Raw genomic sequence first — 17,695 nt, 5'->3', positions numbered from 1 at the left:
CTGATTTGATTTGAATTGACTCTTCCAAGGCCAATGCAAAAACAAAATGGCCCCAATATTTCCTCTTGTTCTTCCTGTTCTGACACTGAAATTGAGCCAGCTCACAGCAATCCCTTCCTTATGTTGTACAAATTTGTGAATTTCGTGATCTAATCTTGGGCTCATTCACTTGCAGAGGATTTGCCTGGCTTGTATAAAATAAATAACTTCTAACTAGGGAGTTATGTTTTAATTATTTGCAATCTTGTATGATCTAGTGTTAACTCCCTAAGCAAACATAAACTTTAGCAAGTAGAAAACAGTAAATGGCAGGGTTTATTATGGTTACTTTTTGTTTTGTTTTGTTTTGTTTTTCTATCAACCTGGGATCACTAGAAAATGATTGGTTATCATGGGAGATCATTCCAGCTTTCATTATTTCTCTTTTCCTGAAGAGACCAAAAATGAATAAGAACATGGAGTACATATTTGACCACACTTTAAATCCAATCTGAACAATTCCTACCAGAAGATGATACAAATAATCTGGCACTGTAAAAAAGGGTTTTCAAATAAAAGAATTTCCTTAAGAAGTAAAACAATTGTTTGGAATGTGTTAGTTTCTGTGTGTGCTCTACATAGTATAGGTCTAAGTCCAGATAATATCAAGATGTTTCGGCGTGGTGCTGTGGCAATCCTTGAGGTAAGGTTTTGAGTGAGTAGACACTTTAAGTAAGGACTGGCAAAAAAAAGAAGATACATGAGGAAACAGAGATGTGATGTATCAAAACTGGAATGAGAAATGTCTGTGTCCTAGCAGGGAGCTGACCGAAAAAGGTATGGGACTGAAAAAGGTATGAGGAGTGAGTGGAAAGGTTCATCGCTGCTGTAATTTTCCCCTCTCATAACTCCCATGACTTCCACAGCCAGGTTTTAGTCTCCATTACTTCTCTTAAGGTGCTTAAACAACTTTGAAAGGATACAGGAAGAAGTGACAAAGTAAAGAAGGAGGAAATGCTGTTAAGTCACCCCAAAAATGGGACTACTGAGTTTCTAAAATTTATTGTAAAAAAAATGAAAGTTTTCTTTACCTAACTTATATGAGAGGAAACTCAGAAACGCATACTAACAGAGGATTTGTTAAAGTATGTATTAGCATGTGCAATATGATGCAATCGTGTAAACACTCTTTGATGACTATGTAATACCGTGGAAAGCATTGATGATATAATCCAGTGTGCTGGGGAAACACCAGTCAAACTGTGTGAAATATGAATGCATATGAACACATTCTAAAAGGATATATGGGTAAATGGATAGTTTTCTCTAGGGAAGCTCTCTTAGGGTAGGAAAATTGCATTCTTTATTTTTTAGTTTACCCCTTAATGTTATCACATTTGCTTTGCAGCCAATAAAATTAATATATGCATGCTGGGATATAGAAGAGGGAGTAGGCTGAAGCTGGTGGAGAGTAGGACCATCAGCCCCTGGATAAGACCAGTGGTGTCATTGTCCCCGAGTTTCCTTGTCCTATATTTATTTTTACCATGAGAGATTAAGAAAGATCTTGAATGGCAGAGAATGGCTGTCTTCTTTTATATCTATTATTAGCCTGGTGCAGGACAAGTCCTAGGTGCTCGTGAAATACTTACAAAATTAGTTTTCAGTTAATACATTTTGAGTGTCATTGCATAATTTTTTTCATTTCACAAATTGCAACATCCATTACCTATTTTAGATACAATGTAGAGTAATGGATTTTTCATTTGAAAGTAAGATAATACTATATATATATATATATATCTTCCTAATTAATACTCTGCATAACCAACACCATTGCAAGAAATAATGCTTTATAACGAGTATGTACTTTGGGGTGAATGGTTTGGAGATGTTTGTATAGCATGTAATCTGCATGGGTGTTCTTGGATTTATAGAACAGAGTATCAGGTAGCATTAAGGTGATGCTATTCATATGTTCTGTGATATGAATAATGGTACCTATGTTCTAGTTTTTATAAACCAGTGTATACGTGTGCACCAGATCTACAGACATTGCTTATTATTTTAGCTTTGCCATGAGCTTGGAAAGTAAGAGGAGATATACTGTTCTTTACATATCCAGATCTCAAGGCTGGAGAAAGAGAAAGGGAGATTGGAAGAAAGACCAGAGGAATATATCATCCCCATGCCTCAGATAAATTTTTGATTAAAAAAAAATGATCCAGCTGTGGGCAAGTGGTGTTTTGTGAGGGCATCATAGAATCAAAGGCTTATATTTCAAGAAGATGTTCTTTCTGTAGCGCAGACATGATGAAGGGTAATGTTGTGTTATTTCAGATTTTCATTATTCATAAAAGGAAAACCAATGGTGCCAGACATGCAAGAAAAAAGCTAAATAGGCTTCAGAGGCCTTCTGGCTCTCAAATCTAAGAGAATGTAATAATTGGATTGTTTATTTGCCATGTTTCTTATTTGTTTTCTTCTTAGAGGAAAAGCACAATAGAGATTCTTCATTCAGAGTAGCAGGTTTTAGTGACAGGGGTTTGGTTTCATCTAATTTGCCCTGTCCCTTTCCCCAGGCCATTTATTCTATCTGTCCAGGTAGCCAGAGCTGCTTCTGTGCTTGCAAATATTCAAAGCTGCCCCAAATTCTGGAGTCTGCCACTACACGAAGGTTTTAGTGGAGAAACCAGGGAAGGAGGTGCCGTTAAAAAGTTATCAGCGTCTTAAACAATCAGCTCCTAAAGAGGAGTAGGGGAGACAGGGCTGGCTATGTGTGGCAGCCACATCTCCCTCCCTAGTTGTTTTCCTTTTTCTTATGATGTATATATTACCTGAATTTGACTGAATCTCCTTGTGACTCTTTCAATGGCTGCTGTGCATGCTTAGATTTAGCTACCTGTCCCAAGGATAAAACTAGTGGGGGAAGAGATGGTCATGGAGTAAGCTACCCCACTACCCTACGCTTGAGCCCCCTACAGGTGGTCTGGGTTAAGTGAGAGCTATGGGTTATGGCTCTGAATATCAGGAGAACCTACACTTGTGGTACAAATCTGGAATGGCATGTCAGTAAGGAGCAGAGCCTTCCAGAGATGGTGGGTCTTGGCATTGCTGTATCTGGCACAGGAAAGGGAACTCGTGATCCAGGGAAGCAATAAGAGAGAGGACTTTAAAACACGTTAAAGCACTCCTGGATGGCTGTGGTAATATTTCTATTGAGGAGCTCCAAGAATTTATGGCCACCACAGTGTTTATAACTTTTTGGCACAATTCTCTTTCATTTGTTTATTCAGCCAATATTTGGTGACAACCTACTATGTGCCAAGCACTTAGTGCTCAGAGTTAATAATGCAGAAATAATAGTCAATAGTGTTAATAAAAGCTAATATTTGTGCAGTATTTTCTGTGATCCATGTCTGGTGCTTACCAACTTATTTTATTTTATAATTTTATACACAGATGGCATTATCAGCCCATTTACAGATTAGGATATTGAGGTTTACAGAGGTGGAAGGATATTATTTCATGCAACAAGTATTTGAGTATCTTTCATGTGCCAATTGCTGTGCCTTTTGCTGGCGATACAATAGTGAGCAAGACAGATTAGATTCTTATTCTCATGGAATTTAAATTCTAGTTGGGTGGGGATAGATGATAAGCAAATAGGCAATTAAATAAAATGAAACTCGAAGCTGGTGATAAATACAATGAAGAAAACAAAACTTGATCATATACGAGGGAGGGTGGGTTGAGTTGGGTACTTTAGGTACAGGAAGGTTTACTGAAGAGAATGACATCTAAGCTGAGATGTGGATGAAAAGGTGCCAGTCAGGCACACAACGAGGCGCAGAGCAGGAGGAAGAGTGTGCACAAGGGCTAAATTGGAATGAGCTTAGTGTATTCGATTAGCAGAGAGAAGCCTGGTGTAGCAGAAGCTCCACAAGCAAAGGAGATCCCATCTTGAGTGGCCTGGGAACCATGAGCTTCATGTTACTAAAAGCTCCTGAGAGTTCAGTTTCTTTTGACTTCAGGGAGCATCCTGGGGGACAGCAATTGGAGCAAGAACCAGACAGTCTGTTATGCAACAGATTTTCTTATATTTCCTCTTAGGTAAAGCACATCACTCTCTTAGGTACAGACTGTCTTGTCCTTCTTGGGCTATCCAGGCCCTTTGGGAGTTGAAGCAGAGCAGAGTACCAGGGAAAGTGTGGCTTTCTTCTGGTTTTCTCCCACATTGTTCACCAACAGACAAAGATTCCTTTGGTGTTCTTCTCTAAGCTCTGCTAAAATAGCCAACGCCAACATTGTCAAAAAAAAATGCCATTTTTCTCCTTAATCCTTGCCACATTTCTTTGATAAACACCACCTTCTATCTTTCTTATTTAGTCATCCTTGATTCATGCTTCTCCCTGACTCATTGCATCTGGTAGAGTGGTCATTATGAATCTGGAAACAAAGACATTTGAAGGAGAGCAGCTTGGTGGCTTCAAGGATAAGAGAGATGAGGCTTTCTTGTGCTCAGATCTGCTACTGTCTTGTTCTTGTGGCCAAGGACTTGTGTTTGGCTTATTAAGATGATCAGATTGCCTTCCAGAATTCACACGTAAGTGACCTCAGAAAACTTACCAAAATAAATGTTTTCTTATAAAGATTATTAATAAATGTTGTATTAATAAATAAAAAACAAAGATCAGTTTAGACTTTCTTCTTAGTGACACAGCAAAGGATTCAGCTAATAACCCACAACATGTGTGTTTATGACATCTCCCCAAACTTGGAAATCATACATGCAGAAGTGTGTGCATCAGTGTGTATGTGTGTATGCAAGTGTGTGTGTGTGTGTGTGAAGAGATGGGAGCTAAGGGTGAGGAAGCATAGAAAACTGAGGAAAGAAAGCAAGGAAATGGGTTTGTAATTGATGAGGAAGAGACGCCATTATTACCTTAATTCCTCACTATTCAAAGTGTGGTCCTTAAAACAATAGCATTGATAATACGTGGGAGCTTATTGGAAATGCAAAATCTCATGCCTCACCCCAGATTTTAACAAGATCCTCAGGTGATCCATAAGCACATTAGTATTGAAAAAGTATAGCCATAACAATTGCGTGTGTTTGGAGATATTATTCTCACCCTTTACCTTTGGTTATTAATTAGCTCTAGAAGATGATACCCAGCTCAGGATATCAAAAAGTATCACATATAGTTTTTACAGCACTTGTCATACTTTATAATAATAGTGATTTTTCTTGCCTAATTCACCCCACTATTATATGATTTCCACAAGGGCAGCGTCAGATGAGTCTTGTACAGGTGACCTTTGAACAATATGGGTTTGAACTGTTTGGGTCTGCTTACACATGGATTTTCTCCAATAATAAATACTACAACAAGATTCGTGGTTGATGGAATCTGTAGCTGCAAAACCGAGAATACAGAGGAACTGAATAAACAGAGATCCAACTATAAATTATACATGGATTTTCCACTGCAAAGAGGGTCGATCCCCCTAATTGCTTAGGGATCAGCTATACTGCTTTACTTCCATGTCCTTGATCCGATGCATGGCATGTAACAGGTAATCAATAAGTGTCCACCAAAATCTTGATACTACAGAGCAGGACATGAGACATAAGAGATACTTGATAGAAGGAACCTACCTTCCCTTCCCTTACTTGATAAGTGCTGTGATTTTAATACCCCAACCTCCCACCTCTTCTCAACCACACCCAGAGCTCTTATCAGTGTCTTGCCCACAGTAGGTACTTGACTTGTTAAGTAAGAGCTAGACAAATCTAGTCTCTACAAAACTTGAGCCTCACAGAAGTTTCTGGAGTGAAGATGGAGATCAATGAATAACAACTACCTATCTGCATGGTTTAATTTTAACCTGAAAGATTTACTGATTATCTTGAGAACTGTCAGATCAATTGAAAGAAGTTTTGAAGGGAAAAATTAAGAGATTGGTAGAAATAAGTGCCTAAGCCACATATTCTATTGGGTTTCAAACAAATCCAAAAGCAATGCTTCATGTGTGATAGTTTTCAGTTGCCGTAAGTACTCAGAACAGCTTCGAAGTAGAGTGGCACAATGAGAAGCGTGTGAGAGATGAGTTTTGCTTTGGGAAAATGTGTGTACAGGTACAGGGAGGCAATTCAGTGTTTGGTTTCTACTTCTGGAAATTACTTTATCTGCCTGTATGGTTTCCAGTAGAGCAGGCTTTCTCAGCCTTGTTACTACAGCAGTTCCCCCTTATCCAAGGTTTTGCTTTTCTCGGTTTCAGTTATCCGTGGTCAACTGTGGTCCAAAAATATTAAATGGAAAATTCCAGAAACAAACAATTCATAAGTTTTAAATTGCTCACTGTTCTGAGTGGTGTGATGAAATTTCACGCCGACTGCTCCAGCCCACCCTGGTTTGAATCATCCCTTTGTCCAGAGTGTCCAGCCTGTTGGTCACTTAACTGTCTCAGTTATCAGATTGACTGTCACAGCGCAGTATCTCAGTGCTTGTGTTCAAGTAACCTTCATTTTACTTAATAATGACCCCGAAGTGCAGCAAATTGCAAGAGTTTGAATATTCTCTTACTGGGCCTAATTTATAAGTAAGACTTTATCATAGGTATGTACATACAGAAAAAATATAGTATATATATAGGATTTGGTACTATCTGTGGTTTGGGGCATCCACTGGATGTCTTGGAACGTATCCCCTGCAGATAAGAGGAAACTCTTGTACTGACAGTTTGGGCTGGTTGACTGTTGTGGGAGCTGTCCAGGGCCTTGTAGGATGTTCAGCTGCATCCTTGGTCCTCTAGATGCCGGTAGCACTGCCTCTTTCAGTTGTAACAATGCAGAACATCTCCATGTGTTGTCAAATATCTCCTGGATCAAAACCACCCAATTAAGTACCACTTCTCTAGGGGAACAGATGGGTCTATTGGTCTTTCTGAGTACCTAACAAATACTGCCACTCTATTGATTTTCCTCTTAAATCTTTATACTTCAGATATAGATTCTTCCCAGTTGCAGGACCTTCTCTTTTAGGAATCTACCCTCACCAATACTGTGTTGGCAGATTTAGAAGATTGGGATATTGTAATCATTGGCTTATCAGCTCTGTACACACAGCAACAGCTCAGAGAATGGTTCGGTTTGACTCTCTGCTGAACATGGTCCTTCCAGACAGATGCTGCAGTGGAAAGGGAGAATGCAAAGCTGAGCTGGTTTATGGGAAGTTAGACAGTAATTTATGACTTCTCTATTTCTTGGGATCTCAATTATTTTTCCTGGCAGCCCTATTGATAGTCCTTAAAAGAAGTATGAAAAGGAGGCTTAACAGTTTTACTAAGGTGGCAATTGAAGCAGGCTTTTTTCTTGCCCCTGGATTGGAACGCTGCTGCTCTAAACTGTTAACTCTCAGCTCGTCTATTGGTTTAAAAAAAAACCCAGTAAATTAAAGAAATTGTGATGAATTTTGAGCTTCTCTACTGGGAGGCATTGATGTAACAGAGTTTCTCAAATTTAGCATCTGGGATCCCGGATCAAAAGATTTAAGTGAGGAAGCCAGCCTCCTTTACTTCGGCTTACTGTCTCTGAGATGTGCTGAGGGAGAAGGCTTTACACAATATGAAAGACACAGATTTACCCAAGAGAAATCACAGCATGGTTATTTTGCTTTTTCCTTTACAAAAGGATTGATCTCAGCGTTCTGCAAGATATATCGGGTTTAATTTAATATTAAAAATTGTGTTTCCCATACATTTATGTCAAGTGAAGTACACATATCAAATTATGAGTGTGTAGTTTTTAATTATCTGTTCAATTTTAGAAGTGTTTCGGTTTGTGATACATCCTGTGCATTATCTCTGATGACACAAAGTCTCATATTGTCCACAAAGACCTGATCATGTGCTGGAGGACTGAGGTGGGATTACATGCCAGGAATAAGGAGTGATCCTTATTCTGCAAGGTTTAATCTTTGTTTCTGAGAAATCCAAATAACTGATCACTTTAATCAATGGGGTAAATAAAAATTAATGAGATTAACTGTAGGTTGTCAAATAAGGACCAAGTAATTAATTTTGAAATTTTTTTTCTGTCAGATTGAGAATTGTGCAGTTAAAATTGGATATAATTGACTGACTTCCAAACCAAGTAAAAGTGATTTGAGAATTAATGTTGTTTTCATAATCTGTGTATTTTCTCTCCTCTGTTACATTTAGAAACCAAGAGTAGGTTTTATTTATTTTAAGTACTATCAGAAATGGGGCAGTACAGATCTACCTGCAGAGATGATCATGAGCTGAGGTCAGAGTCCTGTGTGCCATCAATCGGGTTTGTGCCCTCTCAAGGTCAGGATGCACACCAAGGTTGTGTTTAGGGATTTAGCACAAGGGTAAGAGGTAATGGAACTGCCTAATTAGGACTCTAGAGTCAGTGGTATTGAAGGAATACCAACAGGCAGACAGACTCAGCAGGTAACCTGGTTCTAGTTACCAATCTAACATTTAGTGATGAAATTTCAGTCTCCTAAGGGTGGGAGGGGGTCATAAGAGCAAATAATTCCCTAAGAAGACTTGAATATGAGATAAATAACCAAGGCAAAATTCATGTTAATGAAAATGAGACAGAAAGCAAGAGGGATTTGTTGACAAATGCCACTCTATTGGCTGGAATCCATTTCTTCTAAGATTAAATCTATTCTGCAGGCTAAGGCAGAGTAATGCCTATAGAGGAAGGTTGAACGGTAGTAGCTTGGATGAAGGGAACATTACCTAAAAGCTGTATCAGTGGTCCAGCAGGATACAAGGCCACTGGCAATGGAATTTTGGAATAGGCCATACCTGAAAGAGAATTTGGAGGTCAATACAAGAGACTTTAAGGCTGATTGAATGTGAGGTTAGAGGGGCAAGTAAGAATTCAACATGAATCTAAGGATGAGATAAAAGGATTATGAGATAAGTATGAAAGGGACACATATAAAGGAGCAGGTTTGAAAGGGAAGAAACTAAGGTTCATTTAGAACATTTTAAGTTTCAGTTTCCCATGGAGTAGTGAAATTTAGCAGCCTGGTAGGCAGACAGGGAATCTGTAATGCAGGTCAGATTAGATAGTATCAATTTATTATGCATCTATTGTAAGGCATGAGGCCAAAGAAATGAATGAGATCAAGGAGAAGCATGGAGCGAATTGAAGTCTTGAATAGAACTTTGGACAACACTCTGGTTTAGGAATTGGAAAAGCAACAAGAGACAGCAAAGGAGACTGAGGAGGGACAACTTCAGAGGAAGTAGAAAAACTCCAGCGAGCCAAAGGAGGGAAATATTTCAGGAACGAAGCACAGTAATATCAACTGTTCCAGGAAGGCTGAGCAAGACTCACTCATGCGTTTATTCAACAACGTTAACTAAATGCCTGTCCAGCTCTGTGCTAGGGTGTAGGAATGAGGTCACAGAAGGCTGGTGAGTTTGTTTAGTAGTCACTGAGGCTATTTCAGAGGTTTTATATGAGTTGCAATCATAATAATCTATTTACAGTGGGTTCAAGATGGAACCAAAGTCAGGAAAGGGAGAGCCAGCTTGTGTAGGTTAATTTCTGAGAAATCTAAAAGGAAATGGGGGAAAAAAAAAAAAGAGAGGGCCAATATTGGCCTAACCTGTAAAAATGATTATTAGTAAAAGCAGCTATTTCAGTTTTGTAGTGTGTCTTCTGTGAACAATTGTGACCTATTGACTTGAATCAAATGTTTTTACATGAATAAAGCTAGATACACACTAGTGGGCATAGGAAATTACAAGGCATAATGATTTGCTTTTTAGGAAGCTTACATTCTAGATGAAAATCAGTGTATATAAATATGTAGGGGGTTGCAGATAGAGAGCAAGATATAAAGATAGAAAAAATTCAATGAGCAAAATGAGTGTTGGTAACAACATCTAATAATAATCACTAGTTGATGAGAGGGAGCTGCAGACCAGAAGAACTGTGAAATTCAGGGAAAAAGTAGGCCATCAGGAGTGTACAAAGGAATCCATGTAAGTCACAAAAGAAGACCGGGAATAAGACTTTCATAAAGGGAAGAAAGGAGAGTAACTCCACTCCAGAGCTCTGACTCTTCTTATGGGAAGTGGAGATAGTGCCACCTGACTATCTTCCACTCTAGAAAAGGGCCTCAGAAACTAAATCTACCCTTTCAGTTCCTCACCGAGCAGTCTTCTTTTGTTTCACAGATGGAAGGAACATATGCTTCCGTACTCCTGTGTGGTTGGCCCTACTATCACAAGAGGTACCAAGATATCAAATTCACAGGAAACCTGGTTCCCAAGAAAGCAGGAATCTTAAAAACCTCAGCCCTGTGCTAAATAAAACATGAATAGAAGGAACAGGCAAGGAAAGGGAAATACAGAGTACCATGCATAAGCTTTTGCAAGCAAGCTCAGTGCTCTGCAGAGGCCAGGAGGGGAGCGGTTCTTATATTGACAGTCAGAGCCTTGATTCTAAGGTTAGGAATGTAGATACTGGAATTGCACACTCATGGGCATGTCAAACCTTAGCCCACCAGGCCTTTTTGTTCTGCACATTCACAGATGTAATGGACTTGATACATTTTCTTTGACGTTGATTAAACTCATAATTTTGTAAAATCTGAAATGGAATGATGGCCAAACAGAAGCCAACTAGAACTTCATCTCAAAGGGCTTATATAGATAATACTGGAAATATACTGAATGGAAGAGAGGCAATACGTAACATACATAACAGATCAATTTTCTCAAGATGGTAGAATATAAAGATTTAGTTGCCATTCAAAGCAACAAGAAATAGCATAATTTTGATTGTTCTACATTTGCTAAATCTTAGACAAGTCATGGATAAAAATCTTGTTTGCAAAAAATATTTACAAACCTAAATCCTGCAACTTAAGTTACTTCTCTTCCTGCCTTCCTTCTAAATGAGCTTATACAGTCAACCCAATCTGTATTTGTCTAGGTAATATTTTTCTTAGCCACAAGTGAGTAGGTGTTTTGTGATTAGATATATCATCATAAGAAAATAATAGTAATTTAACTTTTATAGTTGTTTTATGGAACTTTCATGAACATGGATTCGTTTCTTCCTTGTAAGAATCCTATGAAGGAGGTGTAGAGAGTATACTAAGTGAACAATCGGGAAACTCAAAGCCAGAACTGTCAACAATCTGATGACTCTCCAGTGTTAAACTGTGAGTTAGTGAGCTTGAATTCAAGCCTAGGCTCCCAGCACCCCTTTCAGTGCTGCTCTCAATGCACTGCATTGCCTAGTTTACTTTAACGTGAAGGCCAGACTGCACCAGACTGAAATCAAAGTGTTGGCCAAGGCTGTAATCTCATTTGAGGTTGAGGCTCCTCTTGTGAGCTTGCTGATTGTTGGCAGACTCTAGTTCCTTGAGTTGTAGGATGGTGACCCTCAGCTCCTAGAAGCTGCCCACTCTTCACTCTGTAAGGAGGAAAACGTTTGCTCTTCCGATTTGAATCCAGTGATTGGTGGTCTACAAATTAATTGACAACAGACAGATAAACAGGAGAAAAGACAAGGTTTATTTATGTATACAAGGTGTACGTGCGGAAGCACTCAAAGACGAGTAACTCACTGAATAACCAGAAAGGCTCATACACGAAACCTAACAAAAGAAGGGTGGGTAAGCCTTCAATGGGAGAGCATGGAAGGTTCTAATTTTTTTTTTTAATTCTGATGAATAGCTGAACTCACACTTCTGGTGCTAAGGTCAGTTTTTTTTTTTTTTTTCCCCAACCAAGAAACTCTCTGGGAGGAAAATCAATGGTGACTATGTTTTCAGAGACTTGGTTTAAGTATAGATAATGTTTCTTGCTTGTGGCTGCTGATTGTTCAGACATATTCAGTTCAATGTAATTTTCATACTACTTTGGTGGGCTATTAATTCTTCAGCTGCCACATGGCCCTCCTACAACATTGCATTTTGCTTCTTCAAGACCAACAGATCATCTGCTGTTCATTATCTCTATTTGATGGGCTTACTTGCTTAGGTTAGACAGGCCCAAGGTAATCTCCCTTTGGTAAATTCAAAGCCAACTGATGAGCACCCTTAATTATATCTGAAAAGAATCTCTTTTCCATATACTGGAACATAAACATGAGAATGATATCTCATCATATTTACCACATTCAAAGGGAGCGGATTATACTGGGCATCTAGCCTAGGGGTTGGGAGTTTTGGGGCCATCCTAGAATTTCCTACCACACCAAATGATAGGATGAGAAGCTAAGTCCAGTACTACAAGAGATCATAAAAATGAGATCATCACACAGATTCCTTACACTGTCAAGTTAATAAAATGGATGCTGCATGCTAGCAAATTAGACTAGATAACATCTAAGATCGTCCATGGCAGTATGTAGAATGGAGTAACTCCATTTGTGTATTCAAGAAGACTTTCTAAACCACCCTTCTTTCTTCCACTCTTTCTCTTATCTGATACATAGTTTTCAAGCATAAAGAGATGCATGTGAACATTTTATATTAAATTCATTTATCTTCATTAAGATTCCAAGTTCTTATATTAGGCAGTTGGGTCTGTAGACCTCAAATCCCCTCATTAACCCCAAAGAGTTGTTATAACCTGTAATAGTTAACTATTGCTGTGTAACAAATTATTTGAAAACTTAGTCACTTAAAACAACACACAGCTTCTGTGGCTCAGGAATCTAGGCAAAGCTTAACTGGGCCCTTTACTTAAGGGTGTCTCACAAGCCTGCAATCAAGATCCCACTGGGACAGGATGTGTTTCCAAACTTAGTCAGTGGCTGCTGACAGGATTCAGATCCTTGAGGGCTGTTGGACTGAGGGGCTCAGTTTTTAACTCACTGTTGTCTGGAGGTCATTCTTTGTCACATGGGCCTCTCCAGCATGGCAGTTTGCTTCATCAAAACCAGCAAGAGAGAGAGTAGCATGATGGACATCACAAACTTTTGTAACCTAACCTCAGAAGTGGTATCCCATCCTGCTTGTGTTATTTAATTCATTAGAAACAAACCCTAGATTGGGCCCACACTCAGATGGAGAGATGTGAATGCCAGGAGGACAGAGGATGTTAGGGTCTGTCTTAGAAGTATGCCTGCTGCCTGAGTGAGGGAATGATGTAGCAGACTGAGGAGAAACTAATAAAGGTGCCTGTTTCCAAGAAATGAAAGAAAATAACCTCTTCCATTACATTCACTTATCCAGAGCCAGAGCAAATGAACTTGACTGGACTGAGCTCATGATGGAAGTAGCCAGCCCTTGTCTGAGTAGAGAGGGCAAATCAAACCCAACGTGGAGAAGCTAAGTTCGGAATCAGAGAAGCAACATTAAGCATCAGGTCCAAGGGACAAGCCTGGGGCTGTAGATAAGAGAAGGATAAGAGGACAAGAAAATGGGAATACTGAGCTAATGTACAACCAAAATATTAGGCCAGATAAGGCAGACAGGTTGTGAATGTAGCTACGAACAAAAAAACAGTGCTTAGCACTGTTTTACTCACAGGCAGCCTTTCTAGTTTTAAAGACACAGGGCTGGGCCAGACTTTTTCTCTGTTGTTGAAAGTCATAAAGCAGTATTGTATTTTTATTTTAAGTTCAAACAAATAGAAAATGTAATGGTTTAGAGGAAATGTTGAAATTGGAGAGGAATTGCTATCCAAATGAAATTAAAAGTCCTGAAAATATTCTTTTTTTGGCTAAAATTAGATTATGTATTTTCTCCCAAAATGCATAGATAGTGTTTTGTATTGATGGATAATTTAATTCTCCTCTCCAAATAATATTTGCATCTGATGCATCATTCTGCACATCAGCGTAATCTAGCTTAGAACGACTATTGGTGAGGGGATCAATGGTTTCTCCTCTGACTGTTGGCTGTTTTTAATTTATATTTTTAACATTACCTTATTTTAGCCTTAATAACAAATTAATATCATTATTAACATGTTGAAAACAAAGAACAACTCATTTCTGGAGGAAGAAATGTAGTCATATTTAATTCCCTTTCTGCTTCTAATTCTGTCTTCAACTAGATTACAAAAATAACCAATTACTTTCATCCACCTTTTTTTCACATGCCTGGAAATAAACTTTAAATTTTGTAAATTTTGTAAATTAGCCCTTATTTTGAGGGCTTATTTATTGTTACCTATTTTAATCCTAGGTTATTTCATTATAACTTTTCTTAAACTCACTTTTTTATTTCTTTCTTTAAACATACTCTTGAACAATATTACAATTTGCTTAGTTCCTTCATTAATACTAGCAATCGACTGAACAGCAACTAATAAATCAACATGTAGCAATTTAAATCCCTATTAAAATTTGTCAATGCCAGATCCAAACTGACAGTTTTGCTTATTCATAAAGTGCTCACATTTTCTTCCCATACTTTCTCCTAAAGATAAATAGATCAGATAGTTCAGGATGAAATTAAACACGGCATTTCTATATTTGGGGGTTACCTTTCATTGTTTGAAAAAAGCCCAATAATTCTGAGGTATTATCTGTTCCAAATCTTAAAGGTTATGATTTGCAAGACATCAAAGTATTTTTCAAAATATTTTCTCTAAATACCTACCATGGTGTCTGAAATTCATACTCTTGTTACTCTTATGGGCTGTTTAATGCTAGGCATAGATATAGAGATATGCATAGAGACATGTAGATATAGATTAATGCAGACATGGAACATAGACAAAGATAAGTATTGCACCACTGAAAAAAGTTGCTTCAATCAGGCAAAGGCCATGACGTGATGATAATAAACTTAGAGGGCTGTGTATGTGTGTGTGTGCACATGCATGTGTGTGTGTGTGCTGAGTTGGAAGGGTGAAACATCTAGAAAAAGCTGTGCCTCAGGGGATGTAGATCAGGAATGGAGCAACAAGATGTGAGGAAGCCAGAGTAGCAGATGAGGAACGATGACACCTGCTTTTTCTAATATGTGAAAAATCCAGGATACATTAATTTAATTTTACTTCTTAGTCATGCCCAAGAATTAAAGGAGGCTTTAAAAAATAAAATTACAACTTGAAATATTTTTTTCCTTTTTTGGGTCCAATCATATTTTAAACGGCACTCTGTACTTACAAGACAAATCATACACAGGTTCATCACTACACTTCTGGAGTTTTGTATTTGTAACTGCCAGAAATAACTAACTAACTAACTAACTAGATTCTTCCTAGGAAGAAATCTCTTCTAAATTTGGAAGCAACTCCAGTGAGAGCTTTCATTGTTGAGAGTAAATGTCTGTGAAGAAAATAGTCTATTAGTTAATTTTTAAATGTTGTCAGTTGTGTTAACTTGTAAGAAAAAATAATTGTTTATTCAATATGTAAGAAGTACTTGACTTTATCTACGTTCACGGTTGCCTAAATGCAGGGTCAGAAATGAAGTTGAATGTGCCAGCACTGTACTGTTCTCCTGCATTTTTTCTTCCCTTCCTCTATTCCTGTGACCTCTTACACTTTCCCAAGTGTATGAGGTGACACTGATCGTCTGCTGGTGAAAAGGTCTTCTTTATTCATTGAAACAAGCCCTCTAGGCTTAAAATAAACCTGAAATAAGGGAAAGAGCAAGGTTGAAGACAAAGTATTTGGAAACTGGTGAGTCCCTATAAATTCTAGTTTATGGATGGTCACGTATGCGGCCTACATAGAAAACCAATTCTAATGAATACATTCCAATGAATACATTAAAAATAGAAGATGATCTTCTGAATTTTAAAATATTTATTAGATGGCATTTTTTCTTATCATTTTACAAACCGTTTGGTCTATTGAAGTCCTCTGTGTACTACACTAAGTTATAAAAAGGACGCTTCTAAGACATTTGAATGAACTAGGTAAATATTCCTGAGTATTTCCTTTGGCTCATTTGAGGAAGAGACAGGGACATTGCAAGAGGGAAAGAAGTGAGGAAGGACAAAGGACTGCAATGTAACCACATCATGCCTTGTTATTTTTCTAGGATCTCATGATTCCTTCAGCTTCTACATTGATGAAGCCTCTCCAGTGGGGCCTGAACAGCCAGAAACTGTCCAGAATTTTGTCTCTGTGTTTGGAACTGTAGCCAAAAAGCTGATGCGGAAATGGCTGGCCACTCAAACGATGAACTTCACTGGTCAGCTAGGAGCTGGGATCCGTTATTTTGATCTCCGAATTTCCACCAAGCCCAGAGACCCCGACAATGAACTCTACTTTGCTCATGGTTTGTTCAGTGCCAAAGTCAATGAAGGCCTGGAGGAGATCAATGCATTCCTCACAGATCACCATAAGGAGGTAGTATTCTTGGACTTCAACCATTTTTATGGGATGCAGAAATACCACCATGAAAAACTGGTCCAAATGCTGAAAGACATCTACGGGAATAAAATGTGCCCAGCGATTTTTGCCCAGGAGGTGAGTCTCAAGTACCTGTGGGAGAAGGACTATCAAGTGCTGGTCTTCTACCACAGCCCAGTGGCTCTGGAGGTGCCCTTTCTCTGGCCAGGCCAGATGATGCCAGCTCCCTGGGCCAACACCACCGACCCAGAAAAACTGATCCAGTTTCTTCAGGCGTCCATCACTGAGAGAAGAAAGAAGGGGTCGTTTTTTATATCTCAGGTGGTGCTGACCCCCAAGGCCAGCACCGTGGTCAAAGGCGTGGCCAGCGGTCTCAGAGAAACAATCACAGAAAGGTAAGTGTCTTTAAAGTATCAGGAGAAATTTTAAGTAATTTAACCCAAATTCAAAGAGCTAGTAACTTACGGAGCTAATAAAATTCATACTCGGGTGTGTTAGTTTCCCAGCTATCACAACAAAGTACTACAAGCTAGGTGGCTTGATACAAGAGAAATTTACCGTCCCTCAGGTCCAGAGGCTAGAAGTCTGAAAGCAAGATGTCAGCAGGATCAACTCCCTCTGAGGGCTCTGAGGGGGAACCTTTCCCATGCCTCTCCCCTCAGGGTCCATTAACTTATAGATGCATCATTCCAATATCTGCCTCCACCTTCACATGGCATTCTCCCTGTGATTCTCTCTCTTCTCCTCTTATAACCGGTCATATTGGATTAGGGTCCACCCTGATGATCTCATCGTAACTCCACATCTGTAAACATCCTGTGTCCAAATAAGGTTACACTTACAGGTACTGGGGATCAGGACTTCATTATGTCATTTTGTAGGACACAGATCAACCCATTGCAGCATGCACTTTGACTCCACATCTGGTTATCTTTTCATAGCACTCCTTTTCACATTTGTGTAGCACTTTATAGATTACAAAGCCCCTTCTCTACTATTTTCAGGTATTTTCATGTACCTAATTCCATCTGATTTGTGTAACAACCCTGGGAAGTAGATATTGTCTCACAGATAAAAATTAAGGTTCAGAGAAGTGATATGTTTTGCCTAAAGCCACTTGGCAATGAATGATGACACAAAGACTCAACCCCCATTCTTCTCAAGCCATAAATCTGTGCCTTTATGCTATACTCTAAGCAAGAATCATCCTCCAGAGGGTAGACATTTCATTGATTAAGCCCAGCCATACATGTAGAGTAGTGATTACCTGTGAGGTATAATTAACAATCACCAAAGATCTCTGTAGCTCATTCCCCTGACACAAAATGTAGAATTGTACATATTATTTATTCTTTTCAGTTAAAGTACTAAGCAAGACAAACATTGT

General features: G+C 38.7%; 1 protein-coding gene across 1 annotated transcript in view; it reads left to right on the top strand.

Annotated features, from left to right (window-relative positions):
* Positions 1-17,695, top strand: part of PLCXD3 (phosphatidylinositol specific phospholipase C X domain containing 3) — a 154,749-nt gene that overhangs the window by 81,422 nt on the left and 55,632 nt on the right. The window contains exon 2 of the mRNA XM_011000771.3: positions 15,995-16,703. Coding sequence (XP_010999073.1) covers positions 15,995-16,703 — 709 coding nt within the window. The remainder of the gene's footprint in view (positions 1-15,994; positions 16,704-17,695) is intronic.

The sequence above is a fragment of the Camelus dromedarius genome, chromosome 3 (genome assembly GCF_036321535.1).
Source record: "Camelus dromedarius isolate mCamDro1 chromosome 3, mCamDro1.pat, whole genome shotgun sequence".
In the NCBI taxonomy this organism is placed as follows: Eukaryota; Metazoa; Chordata; class Mammalia; order Artiodactyla; family Camelidae; genus Camelus; species Camelus dromedarius.
The sequence above is the reverse complement of the archived record's forward strand: the minus strand, read 5'-3'. Positions and strand labels throughout refer to the sequence as shown.